At 33.7% G+C, this 24,113-nt stretch overlaps 2 protein-coding genes and 1 pseudogene across 2 annotated transcripts; 2 read left to right on the top strand and 1 right to left on the bottom strand.

Annotated features, from left to right (window-relative positions):
* LOC113693616 (uncharacterized) overlaps nt 1-2,083 on the top strand; it is a 49,601-nt pseudogene extending 47,518 nt beyond the window's left edge.
* A 2,975-nt stretch (nt 2,084-5,058) lies between these two features.
* LOC113702776 (protein GAST1-like) lies at nt 5,059-7,229 on the top strand. The gene is made up of 4 exons (XM_072054930.1): nt 5,059-5,251; nt 5,779-5,835; nt 6,035-6,071; nt 6,782-7,229. The coding sequence occupies exons 1-4, from the start codon at nt 5,186-5,188 to the stop codon at nt 6,961-6,963; spliced, it is 342 nt and encodes a 113-aa protein (XP_071911031.1). The 5' UTR covers nt 5,059-5,185; the 3' UTR covers nt 6,964-7,229.
* Nucleotides 7,230-16,977: 9,748 nt separating this feature from the next.
* On the bottom strand, nt 16,978-19,326 carry LOC113702768 (scarecrow-like protein 3). The gene has a single exon (XM_072054928.1). The coding sequence runs from the start codon at nt 18,569-18,571 to the stop codon at nt 17,159-17,161; it is 1,413 nt and encodes a 470-aa protein (XP_071911029.1). The 5' UTR covers nt 18,572-19,326; the 3' UTR covers nt 16,978-17,158.
* Nucleotides 19,327-24,113: the final 4,787 nt, after the last annotated feature.

The following is a 24,113-nucleotide window of genomic DNA, read 5'->3' as shown; positions in this document are numbered from 1 at the left end:
GTATCTTCTTTTCTTTGGGATAAGTACTTCTATCACATTCCGAATTCAAGAATAAGTTTCAGTGATTACAAAAGGCCATCTGGTTTATAAGAAAAGACTAAGCATTGTCACGGAATATAGTATTGCACTCAAATCATCATAACTTGCCTGTCATTAACTCTATTGGAAGTTTGAATCTACTGATCACTGGTACTTCCTGATATTTGGCATCTGCAGTACTCTTAATCCTTCTCCTATGACTATGCACACTATACAGTTGATGTTCAGACAATGCCAATCTTACATGTTCCTTCCGGTAATGGAATGGAGAAAACTCCTCTTGATATTTTCATAGTCCCCTATGATGGTTCTGTCATACTGGTCTTTTACGCTTGACCATTGGTGGTCTTCCTTTTTCATTGCTATTTATACAGATGGACATTTCATTTCATGCTTTAAGCCGTTCTTTTTAATGGTTTGAACTTGGATTAGAGACTAGGAATAAACATAAATTCACTAATTGCTAGAAAAATGTTGAAAAGTTTAGCAACAAGGTGGTATAGGGAAATAAATGGAAGACAAGACAACAGAAACTGTCGTTGGAGTCTATATTTGAACTACTTATATATAAGAAACTTAACATGGTAAAGCTGGATTTGCGCCAAGAGAACTTGGCTTCTTGCCAGTCTGCAAAGAAATGCATCCTTACCAAGAAGCAAACTACCCTGCCATTTCGTTTGACCGTTGAGTCAAAGAAAGGTTCATCTCTATAAATTGACAAGTCGTAGAAGGCTAGGCACAAACAGTGATAAGACTGGTAGGACATTAGAAACTGTAGAGCATTTATACAAAAAAATGTACGCTTACTCAGTTGTTGGTCGTTGAGCCAGTTCCTCTGGAAGCAGCGTAAGTTCTGTTTGTTTCGACTTTTGGGTATTATTTGGATTCCATCTATCTCTTTCCTTATTGCAAGAGAACTCTGGATTCAACTGAAATACTTTGAGGATATTCTTATCAATACTAGGCATGTCGTATTCGTATAAGGAGTGCTGACAGCAAAGTTTGGGTGTGTGGAGATACAGACCTATCACTTCCCTCGAAGGGAGTGAGTTGAACTTGGAATCACAAAGATGTCTTCATATTGATCTAAATTTGTACCACATTGTAAAAAAGTTTATAAGGAAATGTTCATGGTTTCTTGGCTGGGTTTGAAAAGCTAGGTACGCTGATGAGTTTTCTGACAGGATGGAGCTAATTAATGATGCTATTGTCGTAATATTGAGATATTGAACCCGTATCTGCCTCCACATGACTGCTGTTTGTGGTAGTTACTTGACAAACATTACAAAACAAAACAAAAAGGAAAAAATTGAAATTTCGGGCTTCAGATAGTGTAGAACATGTTGAGTTTGTCAATGTACGAGTTTGTGCATGAATTTTTCAGGTAAAAAATAGAAAAGCTTCCAGCTGCCAGTAACCATTAGGTGATATTGATAGTTCACTTAGTATCTCCTCTGCCTATGAGGCCTTTGGTGACATTTGGATTAAAACTTGCAGGAATGCAGTCCGCGATTCACATTAAAGCTAATCAGTCTGCAGCATGGCAACTTAAAGCTGGCAACTCACCTGGAGGATATAAAAGATCTTTGCTCAATGTTTAGGAAATGCTCATTTGATAGATTACCTGGTGATAGGGATAGACTCAGTGCTAAACTGAGTAGATTAGCCATACTTCTTCTTTGATGAGGAACCTGAAGCTCATCAGTGGCCCAGTCCACTTTTGTAAAGTCAAATTTGAGCCCTTGCTCATACAATGTAATTTTACTTCCTTATTATGAGAAAATTTCTATCGTTTCGGGAAAAAAAAAAAAAAAAAAGTCTGCAGCATGGGACGTTTTTTAATATGAGTGGGTTCACAAGGTGATTCCCCCTTGTATTTTATTCCACAACAATGCTTAATTCAGATTTAGCTCTTCTGAATTCGTTCAGTCCAATCATATTTATTCTTTTTTGTATTTTACTAATACATTTTTCTGTGTTGGTTTCTTTATCTTTTCAATACCAGCCAGAAATGGACACTAGTCGCAGGAAATTTTTCTTGTGAGAGAAACGTTGAGCCACTGGGTGAAAAGATTTTAGTGTGCAGGTTTACACCAAACTGTAGCTTCCTTAGTTTAGAAATTATGCCTCTACATTGGTTGTTTATCAGCTCCAACTCAAGGTCTGAAGGTTTTAAACTTGGCGTTGGCAGTCCTGTTTTTTGGGTTCTTTTGGGTGCATGTAATGTGATAGACTAGTAATTTTATCTAATGTACAGATTAGCTCTTGTAGACTGGTTTATTTACTTGCCATTTTGGCTGCAAAAGGGAAACTCGTGGTACGGACTCTTAACCAAAAACCATGGGAAGGTTGGTAATTAGAACTAGGTCAATCTTTCTGTGTGGCCAATGATTAACTCCCTGTATTTGAATTCTAGTACTGAAGATTTAATCTACAGTCTTAAAGATGTTGCTACTTAACTATTGGTCGAGGTGTCCATATGTTGTTGCTCTTGATTTTTCTTACCTTCACTTGATTAAATTAACTGTTCTTTGCTTGGAAGCATAGATGGCCTTTACAAATAAACCCCAGATAGAAACCACATTCGAAATGGGAAAGAACCTTGTGTCTTCCATGATTGAAATGATACAGATCTAAGAGCCGTTTGGAGTTGCGGTAGTTTATTGAAAAGTACTTTTCTAATAGAGTTTTTAATAAAAGTACTTATTAACTATTTAAGTGCTTTTAAATATATTGTGTGGAAGTATAGTTCAGTAAATACTTATTGTATTGAATAATGTGTAATTTGAAAATTTTTAAAAATGTTTGTCTCTTTATTTGATTCATAATATAGGATAAAATAATTAAGTTTTATGCTTTACTTTTTAAATCACAAAAACTACTCTAAAAGCACCAAATTTGAGTTTTTGCTAAAAGCGCTTTTAATATCAAAAGCTCTACTCCTAATTTTGTGGGATGATATTTACTAAACACTTTAAAAGTATTTTTAGTACTTAAAAGCGATTTTTTACTAAAAGCATCGCAACCCCAAACGAAGCCCTAATATGGGAGAAAAATAAGATGAAACACGGTAACATATGTAAATTACTTCTATAGGGAAACAACCCTTTACCCAGTTTGAGCAGGACTTGGGACTCATATGATTATGGTTTGTGAGATTCTTCACGATTGGTGTATTTATTATACTTAATGATGTACGATTAGACCATGTTATTGTATCTATCTATCTATATATATATATATATATATGTCAATTTATGCACATCAAATTTTGCTTAAACACACTACTATTTTGCTGTTGTACATCAAATATTATGATAATACCAAACCAAACCACAACCATATTGCGTCCATCTTTCTTCACCTCCAACTCAACCCCCATCCTTTATTGTTAGCTGCAATTGCTACCGCAACAAGGAACATGCACAATGTTCAACTAGTGGCTCAGAAAAGACTAGACTGGTAACAAGTCCCCACAAGCTTCCCATCATCAAGACAAAAGGCCAAGAGAGGGCAGAAGAAGCGCAAAAAACTGAAAAAGCAACACTAGCCTTAATATCCATCTACAGAGGCAGTTCCAGCTCATTAATTCCAGTCTTGCTATCCTCTTCCTCAATCATCATTAAAAACATAAGTGTCTACATAAACACAAATGCATCCTAACACCAAATTGTTTCTTTTTTGGTTCACCTTATAATCCAATCCGCTCAACAGAAAGTTAGTGAGTAGATACTGCATTTATCTGTTTCAATGGTGGGAGTTACACTCTTTTCAAGTTCCTCTTTTTTTTTTTTGCACTTCGATTTGCATGCACAAAGACACATTTGTGTATAGAAACTTATCATTATATTAGTATCTGAAAAAGGATGACAAATAGTCCTCAAATCCACCTCAACTGGTGGGGATGTTAGTTGCAACAAAACCCTTGAGTTTCTGAATCAATTGTTAGACCCTTTTCTTACAATTTCTTCCTTGCTTATGATCTCACTTAAATTGAAAAAAAAAAAAAAAAAATGGTAATCTAATTCAACTTGGAAGCCCTCATCTTACCCTTTTCTCATTGCTTCTAACCTCATTTAGAATCCAAAAAAAGGTGATCCAACATTAAGACACATTTAAGAGCAAAAAGTTTCTCAAAAATTGTGTGGTGCAGAATGGACAGAGTTGAGCTCTTTAATTGATCAGATGCACATTCAATTTGCTACTGTTACTTGACCATAACTGTCAATTTGAGAGGAACATGTGATTGCACATGTTGAATACCAACCTATCGCACTCATGTCTTCATAGCACATGGATGAGTTAAGTGAGCCTGGGGCCCAAAACTGTCTTTGTGATTTTGCTGATCTTACCATTTTAGCCTGAAAAGGGGTTTTTCTATATTGTTCAACTCTTGCTTTAGTATATTTTTAACTTCTTTTTCTGTATTTTACAAAGTTCAATAAATAAAAGGGTGTGGCAAATTTTTTTTTTTTTTTAGATTTAAGAGACTTGAATTTTTCTCGTCGTGCCACATTTTCAAAATCGTATTGTATTTTTTTCCCAAATTTGACCACGCAAGTTGGTTTCAAACGATAAGCCTTTCTAAGTGCAGTGCTGCAAGCAAATTGAGCACGTCTACATATAAAATAGAATTCTTAATTATACATTTCTTTTGAAGAGGTTTTAATGGACAAATACGTGTAATTTGTAAGGGCTAAAGAGGTTTTGATCCAGTGAATAAAGTCGAGATTTCAAAAATTAGATGTTTTGAATTCAATTTTCATCTACTCCTGCCTCACTTCTTAAATTTCATCCTTCCCTTACTCTAAAAGAAGGGTGCAATTTGTTTACTTTTCTGTTGGACAGGAAAAATGGTATACAAATATATATGGTAATATAAACTTATCCATTAAATGAAATAGCAAATTGGACAATTCAATGAAAAGAACCACATGTGAGTGACCTTGGGAGAGTGATGGTGATAAGTGACCACACAAAGGTAAATCATTTCTTTTATTAAAACAATTTTCAATCCAAGGTGTTTATTTCTATCATCTTCTTGATGATTCAGGTACCCAGACAACGTCTATAAATATGGGTTTCTTCCTTTCACAAATTCATACAATTCTCTATCTCAGCTTTTCCTACTCTTTCCATAGCAACAATGGCAACGAAAGCAACCCTCCTACTATGCCTAGCTTTTGTTCTACTCATTCTGGTGCAAAATCAAGTAAGCCTCACAATTGAGCCCTCTAGATCTCTCTCTCTCTCTCTCTCTCTCTCTCTCTCTCTCTCTCTCTCTCTCTCTCTCTCTCTCTCTCTCTCTCTCTCTCTCTCTCTCTCTCTCTCTCTCTCTCTCTCTTCCTTAAACTTCAATAATTCAATATATTTCATTGCTTCTTTTTATTGTTTGAGAATATTAGCTAGCTCTCCATTTTTGCGTGTTAATCATACAAGTTCATGCACGAAATGTATGCCATTATCTATCTTGTTATGTTAATCACATTAATGTATATCGTTCTTTAATTAATACACAACATTTTTGCTTTGCAAGTCATGCACAAATGACCATATTATGTAATCTTCTTATTTCCATGTGTTGCTTGTAAAGCTAAATTGCCAATATGATTCTTCTATTAGCTTGGTCTCCATTTCAATGATAATATTCCACAACTACTATGTTTGTCCAAGCAAATAATTAAGAGCTTGTAATTGTTCACAAACAATCATTTCATAACTTTCATCTGGTTCTTGCAGGCTTCTAGTGTTGGACTGTCAATTTCTCAGCATCAGCCTAAGGCCCTGAATGCCAGGGTGAGAGCATGTTTTATGATGTGTGTGTGTGTGTTTTAGGCATACTTTGTGCAACTTTGAGCATATTTTACCTTATTTTGCAGTATTTTACACAAATAATTTGTGTATCATAGACTCATACGAGATTCTAATGCATGATATTGGCATAATACAGCATGTGTCACAATTTTCTATTAACAAAATTCTCATTCTTTTGCAGCAATATGGAATCACCGAGGGAAGCCTTCGCCCTCAAGGTGGGTTAACTAAGAATTTTCATTATAATCAGCAAATTGTCAGTGGATTGTTATATGCTTGGAATTCTTACCAGCTGTTCTCTCATCCCTTGGGCTCAACAAAAGTGTATTATAATAAAGTTGGGTTCTGAATGGCCCCATTTAAAGAAAGACAAAAGGGAATAGTGAGCTTACTGTTTTTGAGGGAATCGAAAAAAGGGGTGGATTGGAAAAAATATGCAAGCCAATAAAATTAACTATGAATTCTAAACCAAGTATTACAAATGCAGAGCATGATCCTTGTATACCATAAAAGAGGAAATGTCTAGCAACTTAGGTATGTAACTCCATGACAAGTGACAGGCTTTCAATTTATTACACTAGTTTAACTTCTAGAATGAGAAGGCAATTTATTATCTTGAAAATTTTAAATTTGATCTTGGTGCTTTAATATAACACAAATTTAGATTACTTGACATGAAAACTGATTTTGATTGTTTTTATAATTAAAATAATCTAGTGTATTGCATATATAGCTCAAAAATCCGTGACCTTATTTCCTAGAACTACTTGCAAAGAAGAAACTAAAGAAATTAAAACAAAAACTACTTTTTGACCTAAGAATTGAAAATTGTATATGGCTACATGCATCTGTATTCCAATGTATTCTTTTCCTTTGTAACTCTTAGAATCTTTTGTTTTTCCTCATTACGTTTTATCCTTTGATGCAGAATGTGGACCTCGATGCGGTACTAGATGTTCCAAGACAGCTTACAAGAAACCATGCATGTTATTCTGCCAGAAATGTTGTGCAAAATGCCTGTGTGTCCCTCCTGGCACATATGGTAACAAGCAAGTTTGCCCTTGCTACAATAACTGGAAGACCAAGAGAGGAGGGCCCAAATGCCCATAACTTTATAGGAGTAATAATTTCATGCAAGAATTTGGTTGCCTAACTTATTGTACCCTATGCTCTGTAACCCTTTTCTTTACTTTTCTTTTATGTTTTTGGTTTTCAAGCTTTCCTAGAAGAATCCATTGGAAGAAAAGAAAAGTGAATTAAAATGAGAGTTTAGAAGATGAAAAAGGGAAAGACCCTCAATCGTTAGGCAGTATTGGATTCAATGTATCCATTGTAACCTATTCAATATCCATTTCTACTTATGCTTTCTTGATTAATAGCAATATCCATTTTTACTTTTACTTTCTTCATTGATGACTTGATGGTTAATTGATTCAAATATTTGGCGAACTGAATGCCGCAAACTACCAAAATCTGGCAAATCAATACTTTTGCAGAAAAGTAACAACCTTTATTGTTTTAGTTTAGGTAAATTGTATGACTGTTATCTAGTGATTGACGTACCTTTATAGCTAATGAATGAAGGTTGGTTGCTAGTGGTGCAAGACTCCGCATTTTAAGTGGTTCAGATACATAGGGCATCATTGACATGTTCATGCATAGTTGTTCCAAAAAACAAAAAATTAAAAAAAAAATGTACATGGTTAAGACATTTTTTTTAAATATGACATATATATTGTACATTACAACAATTCTTATCTTTTTTACTTCTTAAATACCTGATAGCTTGCTATTAGAATTTAAAAAAAAAAAAAAGGAAAAAGAAAACAATAACAACAAAAGAGCACTTGATAGCACTGGCAAAACTAGAGTCTGGAGATTTGGAAAGTGATATTTATGAAGACGTATATTTAAGGGGCATTTTTATATTTTTGGAAAAAATTTGGAGAACAAAGTATAATATTCACAAGGATATAAGTGAAACTTTAGGTATTTTAAAAGTAGGTAAAAGGACTTCTAAAATTTTGGTGGGTAAAACCTAATTTTTGTAAAGATATATGTGAAACATTTACAAATTTTAAGGGGGCTGTCATAGAATTTCTGAAATCTAGGGGAACGGGGATCCGGTCTAGCGTGTATTTACTATTTATGCACATGAAGTGAATCAAAGAACCAAAAAAGGGATAATTTCAAAAACCTCCTTTGTGATTTGTCATAATAGCACTTAGCATCCCCATAGTTTTGAAAATCTCTCTACCATCCACTTGAATGACATCTGCTATGACTTTGTCAGACCCTTTGGGTTGAATTAGGAATATAAAATGCATATCCCAGGAGACATAATATTCTGCTTCGATTTAGACCCTCATGTTGTCCTTTATATGATTTTTAGAGAAGAAATGAAAATGAAAACAAAACTGAAAAGCAAAAGACAAAATAAGAGGAGGTGTCAATGTAATAAAGAAAAGAGAGGCAGCAGTTTACAATTTTTGTTTGAGGCCTGATTTTCTCAAGAGTAGACGAGTCAGGAGGTCATCTCCAGCACACATTCAGCAGTATCACCCCATCCTTGTTCCAATCCAATTTCTTTAACTTGATTTCAAATTATGAATATGGTGTTTTCGGAGGCAGCTCTGTAAGATATTTTATAGCCTTTTACGAGCCATCTTGAAGAGTATTAAATTTCTTTATCCGATCATTGAGCATCATTATCTGTATAAGAATGCTAAAGCCAAAACAAATTTAAAACATGAAGTATATATGTATAGGTATTTTCAAGAATAATACTAAAATTCACTAGCTTTCATGTCAAATACTATTTATTATTCAATTTAAGCACAAGGAAAATCGATATTTTGCTTAGAATGAGACATAGTGAATATGATTGTAACCACAGAGCTCTAACTCAGTGGCCACCACCTCTCTTGGTGGGGTGGGAGGTCAGGGGTTCAACCCGTGCCTCCCACCAAATTGCCTGCCCCTCATAAGCAGCTCGGTTGGTCTCAGCAAGCCTCATTAGGAGCTGGTGTTTAGTGCCCGCAAGAGTTCGAGTCTTGTGGTTATCGTGTTCGGGGGGATGGAGCCTATCCTCCTGGGCCGGAGTGGGATTAGTCGGGCCCCGTAAGGATTGACCCGAATACCCACTCCGTCAGCAAAAAAAAAAAAAAATATGATTGTAGCATTTTGTATTGTAATTAGATTGCCCATGTAGTTGAATGATGATAGTTTACCTTATCTTTGTAGTGGTGGGATTGAAGAAACTCAAGAAGAAGACGGACCATATTCTCTTGGTCATAGAACATGGGGGGCAGACATATATTTGTTAAGAAACTTTGCTCCATTGCTGACGGACTTCGTTAGAGTTGGCTTGGGAACTGATGTAACAAATGGTTCAAAGTCTAGCTCGACGACAAAGTTATTGCCGCTACATATACAAAATGCTCAATCAATTCAAATTGGAGGTATAAATTAGATCATTAAATTTGCAACGTAACCGCAAAATGCAAAAGACCATACTCTTCGTCCACTAGCTCTTCTTTGAAGTGCAAATATTCCTATAGAGTCATTTCTTCAACGCGAAGGTCATTAACATAAACACCGACATATTCCCAAACGCCCGGCCTCAAACAAGTTGCAAGTGCAAAAGAACTACTTAATTTCAGTAGTCCTGATTTTTTTTTTTTGTCAATTTTAGCAAACAATTACTTAATTTAAGCAGGGTCATAGCGTCAATTCACCAGCTTTGATTGAGACCTCTTGTCTTGTCATACTGACAAGGGATACAAGAGAAATATTCAAAACCTCAAGGTGCTAGGTGCTATGATGGCAAACCACAAAGGAAGTTTCTGAAATTATCCCCTTCTTCCCAAAAAAAAAGAAAAAGCAAGACTTCTTCCAGGTTATATCAGAGCTATTATTGATGAGCTAAAACATGTAATTAGTACTTTTAGGTTATTAGCAAAATAGGTTTCACGTAAGTTAATTTATATTAGCCTGGGTAAAGCAAAAGCTCTTGTGTAGTAGAGTGCAATAGCTGTAGAAGGCGAAAAGATATATTTCGATCTTCGAAGTCGAATAGGAAATTGATGCTATGAGCTTGAAATTTTCATTCGACAAAGATGTGCACAGAGTTAAAGATGTTCATTCCAAGTCAAATAGAATTTTGTTTCATGGGATTATACTCCATTTTAAATTGTAAAATGTCTATCAGCACTTTGGAGACTCCAAACAAGTCTATAATGCCAAAAACTTCTACTTTCATGGAAAAGATGTTCAATTATTGGAGTTCAATTATTGGAACAAGTGCTAACGTTTGCTAGATTCTTAACAGCAGCTGAAAGTCATCGTTAGTATCACCCAATATTGGCTTATTTGGGCTCTTCGTTATAGTGACAATTAAATCTCCATTTATACACATAGACCAAGATTACGCAAGTATTTTCCAACTTACATTGAGCTCTCAAAGTAATGACTATGATAAGCCAACATAGAAAAAGAAAGGGAAAATCGTTCAAAACATTCATCACATTTTACAAGATGACTTTTTTTGTCCCTTACTTTTAAAAGTATAATTTTACGTCCTTTACAAATTCATATTTATCAAATTTGGTCCCTACTTAAGCTTTCAACTAATTTTTGGTCGGAATCCACTAAGTGCCTTGCACGTGATCATTTTTTAAGGGCAAAATTATCAAATCAAATTTTATATAATCCGATTCATAGTCCCTTACATTTCACAAAATGAAATTTTTCATCCATAACATTTTACAAAATGAATTATTTCATCCCTTACATTTCACAAAATAAATTTTTCTATCTCTCACATTTTTTTTAAATTGAATTTTTTCATCTCTCATTAATCATGTGTATTAATAGCTTTTTTCTTCTTTAAATCCATGTATATATCTATTTGATTTCACCTGAACAGTACGAATAGCATATAATATATTTTTATTTAATTTCACTTAAACAGGTTAATCGTAATTGTAATATGCTACTCAACATATATATACAGGGGTTTAAAACTAACAATTTTGTTTTAAACCATGTATATATCTAGATGATTTCACCATGTGAACCTATTCAATATTTGTGACCTTTCTCTTTTAGTAATAATTTATTTATTGAGTTGTATAATAAGGCCATCTAATTAATGTGCCCCAACTTAAATTCTATAGTCATGCTAACAAATTGCAGTTTAAATCTAAAATTTCTACTCGCCACTTTTAAGACCAAAAGTTGAATTACTTGCCTTGTGATTGTTTTAAAATTTGAAAGTGCCAATCACTTACTTCTTTTTGTCATACTTTTCCTTTGTTTATTTTATCTGTCCAAATTTAATTTGATATAAACACTCGATAATGTTTAGGATTAAATGTTTTCTTTGTTTTCAATTTTCGAGTAACAAAATGAATATAAGTGAAAAACTAATATTTTTTTTAAAATTCATGTATATATCTATTTGATTTTACCTGAACAGTACGAATAGCATGTAATATATATCTATTTGATTTCGCTAGGTGAAATCAAATAGAGATATATAATGTGTTATTCGTACTGTTTAGATGAAATCAAACATGTATATACATGGAGTTTGTTTTCAAAATAACTTTTGTTTTGGAAAAATATTCCCATAGTGATATACTTTTAAATCATATTCCCATCATAGCCTATTTAGTCCAGATAGGACTTTTCAAACTTTCCTTTTTTCCCTCCCTTCACAAAAAAGCTTTCAATTTTTTATTAACAATACTTTTCTTTTTCTAAATTAGTCCAATAAGTGAATAAATAACTATTATCTTCTTAAAATTAATGTCAAACAAATCACCTATAAGAATCTATCGCAAAAGTTATTCTATAAGGATGTATCTTAGTACGAAGGGAGGAAAAAAAGGGAAAAAGCCAATTGGAAAAAAAATTAATTGTATAAGGATATCTTACTAGGAAAGGAGGAAAGAAAAGAAGAAGTCAACTAAAAAAGTAGAAAAAAATTATGGGATTTTTGTGGAGACATATTTGGAAAAAAATTGAAAATCGTGTCTAAAATGCTTGATCAATGGATTAAATTAGACAAAAAAAAAAAAAAAAACCACCATACTTCAAGTAATTTGTATGATCATATAATAATACGTACCACTATTAATGACAAAATATGAGTAACATGTATCCCAAATTTAAACTCTTTTTTGCTTGAAAAAATTATTGTTCTTCTATCAATAGTAAAACAAATGCAAATGATTTATACTATTGAAATTTTTGTAAAGAGAACACTAATTGGGAACACTGAAGCTTGGAATTATTATTGTACGAAGTACATTTGGTGCACCTCATATAATAAAATATATCTTGTAATGCCAGAAAAATAAAGAAGAGGGTAAGAACAAAGATCGGATATCACGGAAACGTAGGAGTAGATATTTACATTCAACAACTTGCATTGAAAGTCCATGTGGCATCAAATATATTAGAAAGGGCATATTTTTCCAAATTGAGTTACCTTGGGAATATTTTTTTTCAACTGAATTATTTTAGCAAAAAACTCTATATACATGTGTATAAAAAAAAAATTATTCGCACACATGATCAATAGGGATGAAAAAATCCATTTTGTGAAATGTGAGGGACTTTGAATCAAATTATATAAAATTTGATTTAACAATTTTGCTTTTAAAAAATGATCACATGCAAAGCACGTAGTGAATTCCAGTAAAAAGCTAGTCCGAAACCTAGGTAGGAACCAAATTTGACCAATGTGAATTTGTAAGGGACGTAAAATTATTCTTTTAAAAGTGAAGGATAAAAAAAGTTATTTTACAAAATATGAGAGACGTTTTGAATGAATTTTCCAAAAAGAAATGCATGAAACTCTTTCAATGCAAAACTATTGAGTATGGCAAATAGAAGGAAATCCAATAATATAAAAATAAAGGGATAATTTTAGAAACTTCCCCTAAGATTTACAACAATTTTACTAGTCTTCCCTGAAATTTGCAAAATTATACTAACCTCCTTTGGGATTAAGGTTTTGGTAACAAAATCAATCCAAGTCAGAAGAAGTATCATTAAAAAAAGTACTTTAAAAAAAAGAGATGAAACTTTTATGAGTTAATCTTTCCTACACCGTCAGTGCAAACCTACTTTACACTGACGGCTCACCATATTGCGCCCATCTCGTTAATGAAAATTGGCAACCTGGTATAACCTGTAACCATTATTTATTACCAAATATAAAATATTTTAATGATAAATATCTTTTTCAACTAACATGATAGTAGGAGCAAATTCCACAGCATTCATCATCACTAGTAATTCACCTCTTTTTCTACCTCTTCCTTCTCTTTCTATTGTATTCTGGATTTGTAACCAAGTTCCTCCACTGATTAACTCAAAATTGGGATGACAGGTTAGACTTCTTTAATCTTTCTCTCTCTCTTTTATAAACCCACTTTAACTTAATTTTTACAAAGTGTAAACCCTAATTCAATATTTGTTCAAGAATGGATTTTGTAGTATAAAAGAAAGATGAAATAAATATGTCAAAAAATAAGGAAAGATTAACTCAACTTTTATTCCATAAGTATCTTTCATGCATATGTATAAGTCGTATTGATAAAAGAGTGAAAACAATTAAAAGTTGGAAACAATTAACACGCATATTCCGCTACTTAAAAAGTTCACATTTGATATATTATACAATACAAATAAGTAACAAAATTATACTAATGATCGCAAGATTTAGCAAAATAGAACACTCATTTCTCTTAACATGAGATTTCCTATGATTCTTATGATTTTGAACAAAAAATAAACTTTTTTAAATTTTGCCTTTCTTCTCCTTCCTCTCTCTTTTAGTTCCACGAACTTACTTTACAACTATAACAGTTTTAATAGTTTTAGAGAAAATTTCCTTATGCACAACATTCTTTTGCCATGTGTTTTCTTTCTTCTACTGGAGTCCTTCTCAAATTGTGTACAACTAATTTTTGGTCATTTTCAAGTTATATCAATCACAAAATGGTGCCATTTGATATATCAATTGGTATTATTTTGTAATTACAAGTTATTGTTCATCATTAAAAAAATTTAATAGTTATTTTCGTTAATTAGTGTCCTAATTACTCAATCATTAAACATTAGTTTCTAATAAGATATAGTGTCTTAAGATATATGAGTAATTTCTTCCATGTAATGTAAGCAATTTGATCCACAATTCTGTTAGGGAAGGTCAGTATAATTTTGTGAAACCTCAGGGGAGGCTAGTGAAATTGTTAGAAACCTCCCTTGTGAGATTTCTGAAATTATCACTAAAAGAAAAGATAAAGTTGAATTAATGGTTTAGAACCATACTATCATGTTAATTCGCAACTACACAACGATAATTTTTTTTTTTTTTTTTGCAATTTCCATGCATGGGAGAGGGATGCTAGGCTTCTTATTTTGTTAATATAAAAAATTAAATAAAAAAAAGATCTCCAGTATAAAGTATAGAGCAAAGTCAAAAAATGACAATTTAGAGCTATGGAAGTTGCATGTTTTTGTCTTCAACTAACTCATCGACCGATACCTAATCTAGCGTTTTCGAACCTTTTAAATGGATAGCAACAGAATGTCCATGTGTTTTGCTTTCACTGATTTCTTTGATTGCCACGACATATTCCGAATAGTCCGTGTAAGATTTTTCTTGAATATTTCCAGGGCAAAAGTTGATTAAGAATTGCCACAAGAATACTTAAGTGTTCATTAATTTTAGTATTTTAAAAGGAAAGTAATATTTGCACTCTTAAATTAGCATTCTCGTACTTCAATCTACTCTACAAATAAATTGCCGTCAAGGAAAGCGACTGGTTAATTTGGTAGTTAGAACGTCCCTTCACTTTCCAAAAACATTTAAGAAAAAAAAAAACCTTGAAGTTGTGGAAGGTCTGGATAAACCCTAAGTGTTCATAGATAACCCATTTATGTGTAATAATTAAGCGATCAGGTACTTTTGCGACAAATAACTAGGTCCAAACTACACAAGTCACCTATTTTGTCTGATGCTTATGAGTTTTAGCTTTCATTAAGCAGTCATTTCTTGTTATCATGTCTTGTTTTGTTGCTGATCTCTCTCCATCTATTGAAAGATACAAGTAGCACCAATTGACTACCTTTTATAGGCTCCCAAATAGAACTATGGGAGTATAAACGAATTCAGGTGCTTATCAGTGTAGTTGGACAGCTTTGTTCCATCCTGTGATTAATGTTTGACGAAGCCAAGAGATATATTGCTGAGATCCAGTCAGCAACTTAAATACACTACATTCGTTGTTGTGGGACAAACTCGGCTTTGCAACCCCGAACTTGTATCGCATTCCACTTTGCATCCTAAACTTCAATTTTGAACCTATTGTATCTTAAACTTTCAATTTTAGACACTTTACATTCTAAACTCTCAAATTTGTACTATTTCAATCCAGTCAATAACTACTTTTACAAAATTAACGGCATAGAGGACTCCAAAAAATTAATGATAATATGTAGAAAGTATTCAAAAGGTACCAAATATGATAGCAAAAACCAAAGAATACATTATCAATAATTTGTACCATCTTTTATTTCGTTAATTTTGCTAACAATATTAGTAATTGATACCATATAAATGAATGACAATGTGCTAAAAATGGTGAAAAAAGAGTTAAGGGATCGTAGTTGGAATAAAATTGTACATTATCATTAATTTTCATCGCCCTTTAACTCGTTAATTTTGCGAATGAGAACATTGTTTGGACTTAAATGAGACAAAAATTAAAAGTATAGGGTGTCAAGTATTCAAGATTTAGTGCTTAGGAGGCAAAGTGTCCAAAATTGAAGTTTAGGATACAAAGTGAGAAAGTGATACAAGGTCAGGAGCGCAAAGTGGAGTTAGTCCTTAATTGTGACAACAATGCAAAGTGTGTAAATCTCTTGGCGATTATTCTTATGCTTAATTATCCATTCTTGGTTAAAATCATACCACCGTCTTTTTGAGGTGACCGAAACAAGTAAATATGGAGGAGTTACGGGTAGGAGATAAAATCTGAGAAGACATACAAGATCAAACTACCAAAAGTTCTCCCATTACATTCACTACTGATGAGTGCTTGGTAATTGAACTTATAAATATATAGTCCACAAAACAGTAGTAAAACTAGATCTTATATATCTTTGAATGAATCTACCTTGGCAAGGAAACCATTGGCGTAGGAGAAGAACTTTAGTCTTCTTCTGAGCTCCTGTAAACTCTCCATCCATAGATTTCCCCACTGTGTTTTGATTATTGATTCATTTCCATTTTGTAATTGATGAAGCTATAGAAGAGTTAGCTAATGATGCCATGGTCTTTGCACAAAATATTTACTAATATTTATGTGGTTTGAGGTCTGGCACCTAACTTTTTGATGAGTTCTATAGGATCAAACTTTAAAACATCTTAATTGTGTGGTAAAAAAAGCAAATGTTGTGTATGTAACACTAGCTGAACATTATCACCTAATTAATCCGGACAAAATATATTCTCAATCAACAAAATTATTAGGCAACACTGTGCTAACTAATTATCAAAATGGAGACAATTGTTCTCAAGCAACTCCTGTTATTGAGGATTGAGAGTCAAAAAGTTGTAGCACTAAGAGGCACTCAGAAGTCATATTGCTGTCAACTTCTTTTCTGTACGCCTAGTTTTGCTGCATTTTCTTCATCCTAAGCAGATGGTAAGTTAACAAATTATGTTTCTCTCACTGTAATTATTTTGATCTATCTTTAAACCATACTAGTAAAATAATTGACTCATCTTTAAAGTGCAATGAAAGGATGTGACCTTTTCAGGTTATAATGCTTAAAGCAATACAAGTCTCCTGAAGTTCAACGGCAAAAAATGTTAGGCACAAGCTTTTTTCGCCTCAGGATACTGAAACTGGAGTGGAAAGTTTCAAGCAATGCCATTACAAACTGCAGTGGATGTATGGTAGAATGATCAGCTCCTGGGAGTCTTGGAAGTTAAGTAGGTAATTCTAAAAAAATTTAAGCTCCATTTCATAGGAATACACAAGCACGAGAACAGAGGGAAGCAACAAAGCAAATATTAACCCAAAGTAAAAGCACAAGCACTTAAATGACCGATAGAGCTTGATCAGAGGTATTGATTAGAAAGAATACACGCACCAGTGAGCAGATAGAATAGAAAAGCTAAGTTACACTCTTGATTTCATATCACAATTTCAGTTCCATTCAAGAGGGAAAAAGGGAGGAGGAGAAAATCAAACATTACAATTCCATTTCACTCAAAATCTCACCTCCTACATCTCCAAGCTGAAACCGAGAAAAGAGCTCTATCTTGCCAGCAAATTACTATGCAACCATTCTCTTCCTTGATCTTATATCCATCACAACTCCGATTTTGCAACAATCTCTTGGCTTGCAACATTGCATAATAGCTCAAAGCTACATTTCCAAAGCCAGCCAAGTCAAATCTTTGAATCCATTTTTCAAGTTTTTCATGCCTTTCTTTCCTCTCAACGCCCTCACATGCTATTATGTTTTTAATCTCCTCGCCAAACAACATTTTCTCCACCTTGAGTCTCTCCACTGACGTTCTTGGAAGCGTGGATTCCAGACAGTCAAACAATGCTGCATAGAAGTACAAGGATTCTGATAGCCTCTCCATCAGGTTTGCCCCATTGTGATTAGCATCTTGCTCTGCTACCACCATTATCTTTGGAGACAAACTCCATAAAGCATTCAAGAAACTATCCAGCTTTGCTGAAGCATTTGATGATAGTGGCGAAGATGATGCCGAATCACTACTTGGGCTGTAACCATTAACCAGATCTTTCTCAAGCAATTCTCCTAAAGTACCCTGGTTCATTTGTAGCACTCTTTGCAAATGATGACCATTCGAACTTTTTGGTACCATTGGTGACTTCTTCCGCATTTCTTCATCCGTGGCCAGAAGAGCATGCAGCTGAAGAACTGAACTAATTGCTAGAGCTTCACCAGTTTTAACTCGTAATTTCTCCACATCAAGATTCTCTAATTTGCTAACTATCGGATTGAACTGAAATGGAATATCCAATTTTTCAGCATCTTCACTCAGGATGTGAGCCATTTGGTCTAAGATTTCTTTCTGTTGATGCACTCCTGTTATTCTCAAATGGGGTGGACCTTCAGGCCTAGCACTCAAGTCTTGAAGAAGTGCACGCCATTGTGCAGGCTCTGATGCATTGAGATCAATAATGTGGACCATTTTTTCCCCTTCCATAGCTTCGATGATAGCTTGGTTTGTGATGACAAAAGCCACCTTCAGAAAAGGAAAGAATTCGAAAAACATTTTCCTCACAAGAACTTCCTCAGAAACCACGGATATCCTAGTTGAATGGAGGGCCTTATAAAGCCCAGGCCAAGTTTTCAGGACCCTATCAGCTAGAGCCTCCGTAAAATACGAAGCAATTCGCTGCATCGTATCGCCATCAGGCGTGGCAAGATGGGAAATTTGATCAAGGGCCATGTTCGCATTTTCAAGGCTACCAGTAGCTACATGATTTGCACAAGTGAGCAATAGATGAATCAAATATAGGCCCCTTTCTTCAGACTTTAGTTCTTTGAGCCATTGATATGGTGATCCCAAACCGGGTGAAAGTGACATCATGGGAAACATTTGCAGGGGTGAAGAAGTTACAGATGATGAACCATCATCTTGAAACATTGGTACAACAGAACGGTACAATAATCTCCAGAAATGGCTACAATCAGAAAGACAAATGTAGATGCAAATTTCTTACTCAAGAACTAAGAACAAGGCCAACTTCACAATTATTCAAGAATCAAGATTTGAAATAACTGACAATAACGGACTATATCTCAAAATCTCCAAACATACACTGAAGTTTCAAAGCTCAATCTTTCCAGAAATTCCCCAAGATTATACAGCAAAGAACTACAACTCAAATATGCAAAAACAAATTAGAAATGTACCCTTCAAAAACCAAGAACCACAGAGCAGTGAAAAACAGAGCAAAAAACAGAGTGAAAAAGGAACTCAACAAGACAGAACTCACCAATTAGAGCAAGAACAAACAATTCCTTAGTGGGTTTTTCAATTCACCAAAAACCCAGAAAATCCCTCAAATTGTTCCCCACAAATCACTTTCCTGGTTCGGTAATCTGTTGCCCACGGCAGCTCTGTTTTGTCTGGTTTCTTCTTCAATTTTTGAACTAAAGAGAGAATTAGAGAGAGAGAGAGAGGGAGAGAGTGTGTAAATTCACTAAATTGGTTAGGTTGAATTAAAGCTTGGAGGAAGTATTTGGTCAGTTTTGAAGGACTTTGTTTCCTTTCTTCATAGCTACGTTGTCGACAATGCGTGGGGGGTAGTTTTTGTCGTTACTGTTTTGGTGTCCTCCTTATTGAGTTTTGGCTTTGTAAGGAATATGGAATTTGTGAGAAGAAGAGCCTCTTTGTTGTACTCTACCATAATACTTACTTTTCTATCCCATCTATCTACACCTGTACCTGTCTTGTCTCTTTCCCTCTCTAGATTCATTTCTTGTCTCTTTTCTCTCACTAGAAAACCACTTTTCAAACTTGTCAATTTCTATTGTCATCCCAACCATAAAACAACAAACAACAAACAATTACTATTCCTATATAAAAAGACTAATATGTTTAGTTCTAAGTAGTAGTTGAATATGCATGATTGGGAAAAATAGTACTATTGTATATGCTAAATTTACAACTCTTTAAGCTACATCTTGTTTTCAATTTTTCGATATTTATTCAAGGATTTGTTTAATGTCAATTTGATACGACATATTTCTTCCCATGATCAAGAAAAATGAAAAATATTTAGTCCTAATAGTAGTTTGATTGTGTCTGTTTCAAAAAATAGTGTATTACTATTTTATATGTTAAACGTGTAACTCTTTGAGCTACATCTTATTTTCGATTTTTCGATGTTTACTCAACAATTTGTTTAATATTAATTGGATCAAAATATTTCTCCCACGATCAAGAAATATGAAGGGAGAGGGTTAGATTGGGTTGAATGGTAAAATTAGAGAAATTATAAGTAGGATTTTCGTTGGTTCAAAATTGACAGCAAAAAACGAAAAAAAAAAAGATCAAGAAATATGAAAAGAGCAAATGTATTATCTTTCAACGATATGCTCAAATGGCAGATTTTGTACTTGGTAAATACTACTTTTACCGGTCAAATTCAGAGTGATTAGCTATGTCAAAGCAATTCTTTGTTATTTTTTGTAAAGACAAACAAATTACAAAGAACAAGGTATTGCCGAGAAAACTTGAACCATATGAAGGAGGATGCACTTGTCTCAACATGCAGAACAACATGTGGAAGCTATATTTAGATTGGAACTCAAAGTCAAGAATTGCAACAACTTTTTGTTTTTCTACAATATAATCCGGTAACGTCTTGATAAGAAGCAATGAAGAGAAACCACTACTATTAAGTATTTAATTTATCTGCTTTATCATTTCTAGAGAAAAGGCCTCACTTTTGTGTCTTTCCTTGTGTCTCCCCCTCTCTCTCTCTTTCACTGTCTTTGCTTCTCTCTCTAGACTTTGTTTGGAACAACTTTCTGTTGTATGTTTGTCACGACCTAAGATGGATAGGGAATCAGGAGCTGGCCAAAGGAGCATAGACTTTAATATTCTCCAAGACCTGCACCAGTCCAAACATGTCCTAACAAAGACAAACAAAATGCCATCAGTTTTTGTTTCCTAGTGGGGCTATTGTGGGGGATTGCAAGAAAGCTATCCAATATGCTTCCAATCTATGGTTTTGTTCTTTTGTGAAAAATGCCAAATGCCCTCAAATTGTTATTATCTTCTCACATTCGGACAACGAGACAGGGAGGTTAGGCAACCATCCAAAAGTAGACACCACGCTTATGGTTCTCAATTCCCATCTCCACTTGTTAAAGTCCTAGGGTGGGCAAGATTGTGTCTATCTTTTCAAACCCCCTATTTCTTCTCTACCCTTTTGCCATCTTCCTTTTAATTTTATTTTTCTTTTTGGGACCATAACCAAAATGAAAAAAAATAAATGAGGATCCCAACCAACGAGGATACCAGAAAAGAAAATCATAGAATTTTTTAAGGTCAATGTCCAAGGGGTAGTACCATGAGAACATAGAAGGCCAAATCATTCAATTGTCAATAGTGGGAAACATTTTCAAAGTTTACCTAGGGGTATGGTCTAAGAAGTTTTTTTTTTTTTTTTGGTAAGTATTTATAAGAACACAATCATGTCCAAACGTTACCAAAAAGGTATATAAAAAAAAAAAGTTAGAAAGAGTTCACAAAATTGGTCTTGCCAAATTAGAGGAAGACACTAGCTAAATGTCACCGTGAATTACTGCTGCCTTCTTGATGACAAGAAATTTTTGTCTCAAATGAAACCTTTAATTATTCTTATCTTTACCATGTATAAATTTGAGTATGCTATAAACTTGATACATGAGCATCTGTTGGAGAAAAGGGAATACATGTTGGGATTACCAAAGCTTAATTGTAAGATTATCTTGAAGAAAATGAAGTGTGCAACAAAAAAATTACATCCTATAGCCAATTTCAAAACAACGAATTCCAAATTTTGTCAAGGGGTAATCAAAGTTTTGCCATAAATAATTACTAGCTCTCTGTTAAGAAGGCCAAGAAAGCAGTAGAAAATAACAAACTTATCACCTATTCATCTCATTCCACACCTAATTAGTCATATGACCTGTACAGGAAATTAAAATATGTATAATTCAAATTTCTAAATAAGCAATTTCTTGCTTTGAAATTTATTTTTTTTGTATCACATTTTTTTCTTTTTCCAAGCACAAAAGAAAAGGTAAATTAACGCCAATTAGAACAACACTTTTTTTTTAAAAAAATACTCTAACATGAAGATAACATAACCTGTCTTAAAATTTTTTTGATCCTACCTTCACCTAACGCCTACAGTAAGGTTACGAACGAATCAAGTCGAGTTTCGATTTAATTTTATCGAACTTGAAATCAACGATCTCTCAATTTAAAACTAGAGTTCGAGCTCAATCTTAAAAAAATAAAAAAAAATAGTTATTTTATTTTTTAAAAAATAAATAAATAACAAATAATAAAATATTAAAAATATATACATAATTTTACTATTAAAATAAAAATATATATATATATATAATCAAATTGCCTTGCGAGCTAATAAATTGAATATTTTTTAACTTGATTTCGAGCTCAACATTAATTGAGTTGAAGTCAAAGTTCAACTCGAACGACTCCGAACCGCTTGACTGCAGCCCCTGTCTACGGATGGAAGGATTCAATGTTTTGGACTGTGAGTTCAAAGTTACATATGGATGACGTAGAGATAGCAATAAATGCTCTCTTAGATAACTTAACAAAATTTATACTAAAATTAGTCATGTCTTATCTACTGTTGAGAGGATGTCTACTTCATCGTACAATAGGTCAAAATTAAGGCATCTGACCACCGCTTTTCCAAAGATAAAAAGGCAAAAGCTAGTGTGCACTTACATTAATTGTATTAGACCTGGTATTTAAACTTATTATTTTGTAAAGATGCAAGGCGTATCATGTTTCATCTGGTAAACTTTTAAGGGTAGTCTTCTCTTTAGCTAACCTCCCCTCTAGTTTTTGTAAAGCTTAGGAGGTTCGTGGTAAGTTGAATCAGAGATGGGAGTCTAGGGGTGGCAATGGGGCGGAGCTGGGGCGGGGGTTGGGGGATTTTAATTCCTCCCGCCCTTGCCCTGTCCCCCGCCTCCGGCTTCTCCCACGTAGGCATCCGTGGGGTTAAAAAAATTTTATTATATAATTTTATTATAATTAAATTTAAACAAATAATCAAGTACTAAAAGATCAATACATCACCAAATTATTATTCATTATAAATTTATAATTGAAACTCATAAAAATAATTAAACAAAGGTTATTTGAATACAATATAAAATAATAAAACAAATATAACTAAAATAATCAAGTTTTCACTTTTGATACAAATACAATCACTAAATTATTAGTGTTTTTTTTAGAAAAAAGTGTTATTGTATTAAGTGTAATTAGGAATTTAACATAAATATATTAATAAATTTAGTATAAACAATTAATAATTTTTATTAATAGACATGTATAATTAGTAGTATAATTGATAATATCATTATATATATAATTATGTACATATGTATATTTTTCAAACGGGTGGCGGGGCGGGGGAGTATACCCCCGCCCTCGCCCCGTTTCTAAGCGGGGGAAAAAATTCCACCCCGCCCCAACCTCCATCCCAATGACCCCCCGCGGGTGCCCGCCCCCGTTGCTATCCCTACTCCTTTATTAATGTTTTTCATCCTATCAATACTTATACTTGACTTGATTTTATAATTTTACCTTATATCTCTCTTATTCATATTCTTCATATTATACAAAATGATTATTGTCGTGCTAAAGAGTTCTTGTCCTTTCTCAAAAGGAAGAAATATAAAATAGGAGTTTTATCATGAAACTAGGGCCTATTTGGAACCTAAGTTTTTCGACGAGTGTTTTTTTAACAACTTATTGAACAATTTTAGTTACAAAAATTTCAAAAAACATCTTTAAAGTCATTAAAATACACACCTCAAATACTTAAAAACACATAAAAAAATATTTTCTTCTCCCTCCTCTCCTCTCTCCATCTCAACCCACCACCATCACAGTTGATGCCCAGCGTCATCATTGCTAGGTGCTTCTTTGTTTTTCTTTCTTTCTCCCTCCCTCCCTCTCCTCCTCCCTTTTTCCCCTTCTTCTCCCTCCCTCCTCCTTTTCTCTTCCCCCTTCTCTTTCCCCTTCATACTCGAAAGGCAAGGTGAGGGAAAGGTAGTGGCAGGAGAAAAGGCGAAGGAGAGAGCGAGAGAGAGAAAGATTGAAAAAAAAAGAGGTGATGCTGACTGTGCCGGCTGCGGCTATGGTGGCAGCTGACGACACTGACTAAAGCAGTGATAATGGCAAGGAGAAAGATGAAAAGAAGAAAGAATAAAAAAAGAAAAACTTTCTACAACTTCTATATTAAGTTACAATAAAATTTTATACAAACACAAAAAAGTCACCATTCAAATGGGCCTGTGCTTCTTTGTAGGTTTTCATTCTTACCTATCAAAACAAAGTGGTAAGCACGTGTCTGTTTTCTTATAATAAAACCTGATTAAAATTTATAAAATATATATAATAAAATCAAGACATGAACCCAAAG

This window comes from Coffea arabica, chromosome 1e (genome assembly GCF_036785885.1).
Source record: "Coffea arabica cultivar ET-39 chromosome 1e, Coffea Arabica ET-39 HiFi, whole genome shotgun sequence".
In the NCBI taxonomy this organism is placed as follows: domain Eukaryota; kingdom Viridiplantae; phylum Streptophyta; class Magnoliopsida; order Gentianales; family Rubiaceae; genus Coffea; species Coffea arabica.
The sequence above is the reverse complement of the archived record's forward strand: the minus strand, read 5'-3'. Positions and strand labels throughout refer to the sequence as shown.